General features: G+C 62.6%; 1 protein-coding gene across 1 annotated transcript; it reads left to right on the top strand.

Annotated features, from left to right (window-relative positions):
- Positions 1-246: 246 nt before the first annotated feature.
- Positions 247-9,565, top strand: LOC138101563 (CTD nuclear envelope phosphatase 1-like; the record flags this gene model as incomplete). The annotated part of the gene is made up of 7 exons (XM_068999338.1): positions 247-502; positions 1,773-1,891; positions 2,944-3,015; positions 4,075-4,191; positions 6,778-6,889; positions 7,990-8,074; positions 9,157-9,565. Coding segments are annotated over 7 exons (822 nt in total), but the record flags the coding sequence as incomplete, so codon positions are not given.
- Between the last annotated feature and the right edge of the window lie 295 nt (positions 9,566-9,860).

Here is a 9,860-nt window from a genome sequence, read left to right as displayed (position 1 = left end):
GGGATTTGGGGAGATTTTGGGGGAATTTGGGGGAATTTTAGAGGATTTGGGGAGATTCGTGGGGACTTTGGGGGGATTTGGGGGAATTTTGAGGAATTTTGGGGAGATTTGAGGGGAATTTGGGATTTTGGAGGATTTTTGGGGAATTTTGGGGGGGATTTTGGGGGGATTTTGGGGAATTTAGGAGGATTTGGGGGGAATTTGGGGGGTTTTGTGCTGATTTTGGGGCTCCTGGGACATCTCAAGGTGAATTTTGAGGAGATTTTGGCCCTTTCTCCTCCCTTTTTTGGGCCTTTTCCACTCCGAAATCACCGAAAATTCCGGGATTTTTTTTTTTTTTGGGGGGGGGGGGGGATTTTTGGGCTCTGCCCCGGCGGGATTTTGGGGTTCCCGAATTTTGGGGTTCCCGAATTTTGGGGGGTTCGCCCTGGGCAGGTGATCCAGTACCAGACCGTGCGCTACGACGTGCTGCCGCTGTCGCCCATCTCCCGGAACCGCCTCAGTGAGCCCCGAATTCGGGAGGGGAACCCCCAAATTGGGATGGGAAACCCCAAATTGGGATGGGAAACCCCGAATTCGGGAGGGGAACCCCCAAATTGGGATGGGAAACCCCGAATTCGGGAGGGGGACCCCCAAATTGGGAGGGGAACCCTGAAATTGGGGTGGGAAACCCCGAAATTTGGGATGGGAAACCCCGAAATTGGGGAGGGGAGCCCGAAATTGGGATGGGAACCCTGAAATTGGGATGGGAAACCCCGAATTTGGGAGGGGGACCCCCAAATTGGGATGGGAAACCCCGAATTGGGGAGGGGAACCCCCAAATTGGGATGGGAAACCCCAAAACTGGGATGGGAGCACCAGAAATGGGGAGGGGAGACCCAAAAATGGGATGGGAAACCCCGAATTCGGGAGGGGGACCCCCAAATTGGGATGGGAAACCCCGAATTCGGGAGGGGGACCCCCGAATTGGGATGGGGAGCCCAAAATTGGGATGGGGACCACGAAATTTGGGATGGGAAACCCCGAATTGGGGAGGAGAACCCCCAAATTGGGATGGGGAGCCCGAAATTGGGATGGGAAACCCCGAATTCGGGAGGGGGACCCCCAAATTGGGATGGGGAGCCCGAAATTGGGATGGGGACCACGAAATTTGGGATGGGAAACCCCGAAATTGGGGAGGGGAGCCCGAAATTGGGATGGGAAACCCCGAATTCGGGAGGGGAAACCCCCAAATTGGGAGGGGAATCCCGAAATTGGGGAGGGGGACCCCCAAATTGGGATGGGGGAGCCCGAAATTGGGATGGGAAACCTTGAAATTGGGATAGGGAGCCTGAAATTGGGGTGGGAAGGCCCAGAAATGGGATGGGAACCCCGAAATTGGGATGGGAACCCCGAAATTCGGGAGGGGAACCCCAAAACTGGGATGGGAGCACCAGAAATGGGGAGGGGAGCCCCAAAAATGGGATGGGCCCTGCCCCAATCCCGGCCCTGCCCTAATACCAGCCCTGCCCTAATCCCGGCTCTGTCCCGATCCCAGCCCTGCCCCAATCCCAGCTCTGCCCTAATACCAGCCCTGCCCTAATCCCGGCGCTAAGCCCGGCTCTGTCCCGATCCCAGCCCTGCCCTAATCCCGGCTCTGTCCCGATCCCAGCCCTGCGCTAAGCCCGGCTCTGTCCCAATCCCGGCGCTAAGCCCGGCTCTGTCCCGATCCCAGCCCTGCGCTAAGCCCGGCTCTGTCCCGATCCCGGCGCTAAGCCCGGCTCTGTCCCCAGACCAGGTGAAGAGGAAGATCCTGGTGCTGGACCTGGACGAGACCCTGATCCACTCCCACCACGACGGCGTCCTGAGGCCCACGGTGCGGCCCGGAACCCCCCCCGACTTCATCCTCAAGGTGGGCACGCGGATTTCGGGGGGCTGGGGGGCACGGGCGGCATTCTGGGGGGCAGTCGGGAATTTTGGGGGAAATTCGAGGGAATTTGGGGGAAATGGGAGCGAGTTTTGGGGGGTTTAGAGGGAAATTTGGGGGGTATTCGGGAATTTTGGGGGGTTTTGGAGGGAATTTGGGGGAAATCAGAGGGAATTTGGGGGGTATTTGGGAATTTTGGGGGGAATTAGAGGGAATTTTGGGGGGTTTAGAGGGAATTTTGGGGGGTATTCGGGAATTTTGGGGGCAATTTGGGGGAATTAGAGGGAATTTGGGGGAAATTGGAGCGAGTTTTGGGGGGTTTGGAGGGAAATTTGGGGGGTTTAGAGGGAATTTGGAGGAAATCAGAGTGAGTTTTGGGGGGTCCTAGGGGAATCTTGGGGGGTATTCAGGAATTTTGGGGGGAATTAGAGGGAATTTCAGGGGTGATTTGGGAATTTTGGGGGACGTTTGGGAATTTTGGGGCAGATTAGAGGGAATTTTGGGGGGTTTAGAGGGAATTTTGGGGAGCTTGGAGGGAATTTTGGGGAGTTTGGAGGGAATTTGGGGGTTTTGGGGTTTTGTGGGGGGTTTTGGGGTGATTTTGGGGTCCCTGAGATGCCGTTGGGAGGTTTTTGGGGTGATTTTGGGGGGTCCCAGAGGTGATTTTGGGGTCCCTGAGATGCTTTTGGGGGGAGATTTTGGGGTTCCCGGGGGGGTTTTGGGGGGATCCTCAGGGTTTTGGGGGTTTTTGGGGGGGTTTTTGGGGGGGGGGGGGTTTGGGAGTTTTTTGGAGGGGGTTGGGGGTTTTTGGGTGCTTTTTGGGTTTTTTGGGGGGGTTTTTGGGGATCCCAGAGGTGATTTTGGGGTCCCTGAGATGCTTTTGGGGGGGGATTTTGGTGCTCCCGGGGGGGTTTTGGGGGGATCCTCGGGGTTTTTGGGGGTTTTAGGGGGGGTTTGGGGGTTTTTTGGGGGGGTTTTGGGGGTTTTTGGGGGTCCCCGAGGTGATTTTGGGGTCCCTGAGCCCGCCCCGTGCGCAGGTGGTCATCGACAAACACCCCGTGAGGTTCTTCGTGCACAAACGGCCCCACGTGGATTTCTTCCTGGAGGTGGTGAGTGACCCCCAAAAAGCCCCAAATTCACCCCAAACCAGCACCAAAACCCCCCGAAATTCCCCCAAATCCCCTCCAAACCCTTCTGAGATTCCCAAAATCCCCGAAATTCCTGGAATTCTGGGTTCCAGGTGAGCCAGTGGTACGAGCTGGTGGTGTTCACGGCCAGCACGGGGACCCACAGCCCCCAAAACCCCCCTGAGACCCCCGAAAATCCCCCAAATCCACCCAAAATCCCCCGAAAATCCCCCCAAATCCGCTCCAAACCCTTCTGGGATTCCCAAAATCCCCAAAATTCCCGGAATTCCGAATTCCAGGTGAGCCAGTGGTACGAGCTGGGGGCGTTCCTGACCGGCACGGGGATCCACAGCCCCCAAAACCCTCCTGAGACCCCCGAAAATCCCCCAAATCCACCCAAAAACCCCAGAAAATCCCCCCAAATCCGCTCCAAATCCTTCCGGGATTCCCAAAATCCCCGAAATTCCCAGAATTCGGGTTGCAGGTGAGACAGTGGTACGAGCTGGTGGTGTTCACGGCCAGCACGGGGACCCACAGCCCCCAAACCCCCCTGAGACCCCCGAAAATCCCCCAAATCCACCCAAAAACCCCAGAAAATCCCCCCAAATCCGCTCCAAATCCTTCCGGGATTCCCAAAATCCCCGAAATTCCCGGAATTCGAAATTCCAGGTGAGCCGGGGGTTTGAGCTGGTGGTGTTCACGGCCAGCACGGGGACCCACAGCCCCCAAAACCCCCCTGAGACCCCCGAAAATGCCCCAAATCCACCCAAAATCCCCCGAAAATCCCCCAAAATCCCCTTCAAACCCTTCTGAGATTCCCAAAATCCCCAAAATTCCCAGAATTCTGGGTTCCAGGTGAGCCGGGGGTTTGAGCTGGGGGTGTTCCCAACCAGCACGGGGATCCACAGCCCCCAAAACCCCCCTGAGACCCCCGAAAATCCCCCAAATCCACCCAAAAACCCCAGAAAATCCCCCCAAATCCGCTCCAAATCCTTCCGGGATTCCCAAAATCCCCGAAATTCCCGGAATTCCGAACTCCAGGTGAGCCAGTGGTACGAGCTGGTGGTGTTCACGGCCAGCATGGAGATCTACGGCTGCGCCGTGGCCGACAAGCTCGACAACAACCGCAGCATCCTCAACCGCCGCTACTACCGGCAGGTACGGGGGCGGGGCCGGGAAGGGCGGGGCCGGGGAAGGGGAGGGGCCATGGAAGGGGTGGGGCCGGGAAGGGCGGGGCCGGGAAGGGGCGTGGCCAATTCAGGGGGCGGGGCCGGGGAAGGGGAGGGGCCACGGAAGGGGGTGGGGCAGGGGAAGGGGCAGGGGAAGGGGCGGGGCCATGAAAGGGGCGGGGCTGGGGAAGGGGTGGGGCCAGGAAAGGGGCGAGGCCAATGCAGGGGGTGGGGCCGGGGAAAGGGCGGGACCAGGGAAGGGGAGGGGCCGGGGAAGGGGGTGGGGCTGAGGAAGGGGAGGGGCAGGGGCAGGGGCGGGGCCAGGAAAGGGGGTGGGGCCAGGGAAGGGGCGGGGCCAGGAAAGGGGGTGGGGCTGGGGAAGGGGAGGGGCCGGGGAAGGGGCGGGGCTGGGAAAGGGGGTGGGGGCGGGAAAGGGGCGTGGCCACGACAGGGGGCATGGCTGGGACAGGGACAAGGCCAGGGAAGGGGTGGGGCCAGGGAAGGGGGAGGGGCTGGGAAAGGGCCAGGGAAGGGGCAGGGCCAATGCAGAGGGCGGGGCCAGGGAAGGGGGCGGGGCTGGGAAAGGGGGTGGGGGCAGGAAGGGGGCGGGACCAATGCAAGGGGCGGGGCCGGGGGAAGGGGTGGGGCCAGTGAAGGGGGCTGGGCCAGAAAAAGGGGTGGGGCTGGGAAAGAGGGTGGTACTGGAAAGGGGTGGGGCCGGCCAGGAAAGGGGCGTGGCCACGAAAGGGGGCGTGGCCGGGACTGGGACAAGGCCAGGGAAGGGGTGGAGCCAGTGAAGGGGGCAGGGCTGGGGAAGGGGGTGGGGGCGGGGAAGGGGCGGGGCTGGGAAAGGGGCGGGGCTGGGAAAGGGGGTGGGGCTGGGAAAGGGGCAGGGCCAGGAAAGGGGTGGGGCAGGGGAAGGGGCGGGGCCAATGCAAGGGGCAGGGCAGGGGAAGGGGGTGGGACCAGGAAGGGGCGGGGCCGGGGAAGGGGGCGGGGCCGGGGAAGGGGCAGGAGCAGGGGCGGGGCCATGAAAGGGGCGGAGCCAACGCAAAGGGCAGGGCCGGGGAAAGGGTGGGACCAGGAAAGGGGCGTGGGACTGAAAAGGGGAGGGGCCAGTAAAGGAGGCGGGGCCGGGAAAGGGGGTGGGGCCAGGGAAGGGGGCTGGGCCAGAAAAAGGGGCAGGGCTGGGAAAGAGGGTGGTACTGGAAAGGGGTGGGGCCGGGAAAGGGGGCGTGGCCACGAAAGGGGCGGGGCCTGGAAAGGGGGTGGGGCCAGGGAAGGGGCTTGGCCACAAAAGGGGGCGTGGCCGGGATAGGGACAAATCCGGGGAAGGGGCGGGGCTGGGAAAGGGGCAGGGCCAGGAAAGAGGGTGGGACTGGAAAGGGGCGTGGCCAGGGAAGGGGCGGGGCCAGTGCAGGGCCAGTGTAGGGGTGGGGGAAGGGCCAGCAAAGGGGCGGGGCTGGGGAAGAGGGTGGGACTGGAAAGGGGCGTGGCTGGGAAAGGAGGTGGGGCTGGGAAAGGGGCGTGGCCAATGCAGGGGGTGGATCCAGCAAAGGGGCGGGGCTGGGAAAGGGGCGTGGCCAGAGCAGGGGGCGGGGTGGGAGGGGCGTGGTTTCTTTTTCGGGTGTGGTCGGGGAGGTTTTGGGGTGGGTTTGTGGGCGTGGCCTGAGCGATGGGGGCGTGGTCTGAGCCAGGTGGGCGTGGCTGCATTGTGGGGCAGGGGCAGGGCGATTTTGGGGAGAATTGGGGTGGGTTTGGGGGCGTGGCTCAATGGAATGGGCGTGGCTTGGCCAAGTGGGCGTGGTTTGTGTTTAGGGCGGGATCTGGGTGATTTTGGGGAATTGGGGTGGGTTTGGGGGCGTGGCTCAATGGAATGGGCGTGGCTTGACCAAGTGGGCGTGGCATCGGTTTAGGGCGGGGTCTGGGCGATTTTGGGGAGAATTGGGTGGGTTTGGGGGCGTGGCTTAACAAAAGGGGCGTGTCCTGATCCCAGGAGGCGTGGCTTGAGTTTAGGGCGGGGTCAGGGCGATTTTGGGGAGAATTGGGGTGGGTTTGGGGGCGTGGCTCAATGGAATGGGCGTGGCTTGACCAAGTGGGCGTGGCATCGGTTTAGGGCGGGGTCTGGGCGATTTTGGGGAGAATTGGGGTGGGTTTGGGGGCGTGGCTCAATGCAAGGGGCGTGTCCTGAGCCCAGGGGGCGTGGCTTGGGTTTCAGGCGGGGTCTGGGCCATTTTGGGGCGAATTGGGGTGGGTTTGGGGGCGTGGCTCAATGGAATGGGCGTGGCTTGACCAAGTGGGCGTGGATTGGGTTTGGGGCGGGGTCTGGGCGATTTTGGGGAGAATTGGGGTGGGTTTGGGGGCGTGGCTCAATGGAATGGGCGTGGCTTGACCAAGTGGGCGTGGTTTGTGTTTAGGGCGGGGTCTGGGCGATTTTGGGGCGATTTTGGGGCGATTGGGATCAGAAGAAGCCGGGGTGGGGTTGTGGGCGTGGCTCCGGCTCCGGGGGCGTGGCCACACGTGGGGTGGGCATGGCCCCGCGGGGGGCGTGGCCCTGACTCGGCCCCGCCCCCAGCACTGCACGCTGGAGCTGGGCAGTTACATCAAGGACCTGTCGGTGGTGCACAGCGACCTCTCCAGCATCGTCATCCTGGACAACTCCCCCGGCGCCTACCGCAGCCACCCCGGTACCGCCAGGGCCCCGAGACGCGCCCGAGAGCCTCCCCAAAATCCCAAAAATCCCCAAAATCCCAAAATCCCCATCCCCAAATCCCCAAAACCTACCCTGAAATCGCCCTGAAAATCCCCCGAAAATTCCCTCCGGAGCCATCCCGGTACCGCCAGGGCCCCGAGACGCGCCCGAGAGCCTCCCCAAAATCCCAAAAATCCCAAAAATCCCAAAAATCCCAAAATCCCCATCCCCAAATCCCCAAAACCTGCCCTGAAATCGCCCTGAAAATCCCCCGAAAATTCCCTCCGGAGCCATCCCGGTACCGCCAGGGCCCCGAGACGCGCCCGAAAGCCTCCCCAAAATCCCCAAAAATCCCAAAAATCCCAAAATCCCCATCCCCAAATCTCTAAAACCTGCCCTGAAATCGCCCTGAAAATCCCCCGAAAATTCCCTCCGGAGCCACCCCGGTACCGCCAGAGCCCCGAAACGCGCCCGAAAGCCTCCCCAAAATCCCCGTCCCCAAAATCCCAAAATCCCCGTCCCCAAATCCCCAAAATCCCCGTCCCCAAATCCCTAAAAACTGCCCCAAAATCCCCCAAAAACTGCGCTGAAATCGCCCCCGAAATCTCCCCTAAAATCCCCCGAAAATTCCCTCCGGAGCCACCCCGGTACCGCCAGGGCCCTGAAACGCGCCCGAGAGCCTCCCCAAAATCCCCAAATCCCCATCCCAAAAATCCCCGTCCCCAAATCCCCAAAATCCCCAAAAACTGCCCCGAAATTGGCCCCAAAATCCCCCCAGATCTCCCCAGGACCCCCAAAGTTCCCCTGAGATCCCCCCAAATCCCCCCAGGACCCCCCCAGGACCCCCAAATCCCCCCAGGACCCCCCAGGACCCCCTAATCCCCCCCTAATCTCCCCAGGACCCCCCCAGGACCCCCCCAGGACCCCCTAATCCCCCCCAACCCCCCCCAGACAACGCCATCCCCATGAAGTCGTGGTTCAGTGACCCCGGGGACACCCAAAACCTCCCCAAATCCCCCCCCAAACCCTCCCAGGGACCCCCAAATCCCCTCAGGACCCCCCCAGGACCCCCTAATCCCCCCCAAATCCCCCCAGACAACGCCATCCCCATCAAGTCGTGGTTCAGTGACCCCGGGGACACGGCCCTGCTCAACCTCCTGCCCATGCTGGACGCGCTCAGGTCCGGGGGGCTCCTGGGGGGGATTTGGGGGGTCCTGGAGGGGATTTGGGGGGTCCTGGAGGGGTTTGGGGGGGATTTTCGAGGATCTTGGAGAGGTTTGGGAGGGATTTGGGGGGGCCCTAGGGGGGTTTGGGGAGTCCTGGAGGGGATTTGGGGGGGTCTTGGAGAGGTTTTGGGGGGTCCTGGAGAGGTTTGGGGGGGATTTGGGGTGTCCTGGGCGGGGTTTGGGGGATCCTGGAGGGGATTCGGGGGAGTTTGCGGAGTCCTGGAGGGGATTTGGGGGGTTTTGGGGGAATTTGGGGGCTTTTGGAGAGGTTTTGGGGGGATTTGAGGGGTCCTGGAGGGATTTGGGGGGTCTTGGAGGGGGTTTGGGGGCTCGTGGGGGGGTTTGGGGGGTCCTACAGAGAGGTTTGTGGGGGATTTGGGGGCTCCCGGAGGGGTCCTGGGGGGTCTTGGAGAGATTTGGGGGGCATTTGGGGGGTCCTGGAGGGGTTTGGGGGGGTCCAGGGGGGTCCTGCAAAGGGTTTGAGGGGTCTTGGAGGGGATTTGGGGGCTCTTGGAGGGATTTAGGGGAAGTTCGGGGGTTCCTGGAGGGGATTTGGGGGGTCCTGGGGGGATTTGGAGGGTCCCAGGGGGTCCTGGGGGGATTTGGGGGTTCCCAGGGGGTCCTGGGGTGGGGTTGGGAGGTTTTTGGGGTCCTGAAAAGTTTTTTAGGGGCAGGGGGGGGGTTTCTTGAGTGGAATTTGGGAGGTTCTGGGGGGATTTGGGGGGTCTTGGAGGGATTTGGGGGGTCCTGGGGGGATTTGGGGTGTCCTGGGGCCGTTTTGGGGGTTTCTTGAGGGATTTTGGGGCGACTCTTTGAGGGATTTTGGGGGAGTTTCTGAGGGATTTTGGGGGAGTTTCTGAGGGATTTTGGGGGAATTCTCTGAGGGATTTTGGGGGAGTTTCTGAGGAATTTTGGGGAATTCTCTGAGGAATTTTGGGGGTCCCGCCTGTCTTTGGGGGGGGGGGGGGGGTTCTCCCCTCATGATTTGGGGGGGGGCGGAGGGGTCTCAGCCCTGTGTCCCCCTCCCCAAATTCAGGTTCACGGCCGACGTCCGCTCCGTCCTGAGCCGGAACCTTCACCAGCACCGCCTGTGGTGACCCCGGAGCGCCCGGACGGGACCCCCCAGACGGGACCCCCAGATGGGACCCCCGGCCCCCCCTCGGGGTCAGCGCCAGCACCGGGGACCCCCCGGACAGGACCCCCCCCCCCCCTTCCTGGGCCGGACTCTTTGCCCCCCCCACCCCCCCCCTCTTTTTTTGGGGGGGGGGAATAATTTGGGGAGGGGTCGCGCCCCCCACGTGCCTGAATTGGGGGCGGGGCTTTGTGGGGGAGGGGCGCGGGGGCCGCCCCTCCCCCTGCCGGGCAGATGGACGGACTCGGACATTTGGGAGCTGCCCGTCGTCCCCCCCCCCTCCCCCCCGTGTTTTTAAAAGCCCTTGGTCCCACTCGCGGCGTCTCTGTGGTTCCTGTGCCGCCCCCAGACCCATTTCGGGGCTCTCTGCGTCGACCCCAGACCCATTTCGGGGGTCTCTTTGCGCCGTTTCCCCCCCCGTTTTGTCCCCACAATGGTTCCGTCCGCCTCAGCGTTGGCTCCGCCCCTTTCTCGCCTGGGCGCGCGCCCTCGTCCCGTCACGTGACCCCGTGTTTACCTCGCCCGCCACGTGACCTTCCCCGCGCGGTGACGTCAGTCACATGACGTCAGTCACATGAGGCCGCAGCACCGCCGGATCCTTCCGCGCC

The sequence above is a fragment of the Aphelocoma coerulescens genome, unplaced genomic scaffold (assembly GCF_041296385.1).
Source record: "Aphelocoma coerulescens isolate FSJ_1873_10779 unplaced genomic scaffold, UR_Acoe_1.0 HiC_scaffold_339, whole genome shotgun sequence".
Classification (NCBI taxonomy): domain Eukaryota; kingdom Metazoa; phylum Chordata; class Aves; order Passeriformes; family Corvidae; genus Aphelocoma; species Aphelocoma coerulescens.
This window is presented reverse-complemented; position numbering and strand designations above follow the sequence as displayed.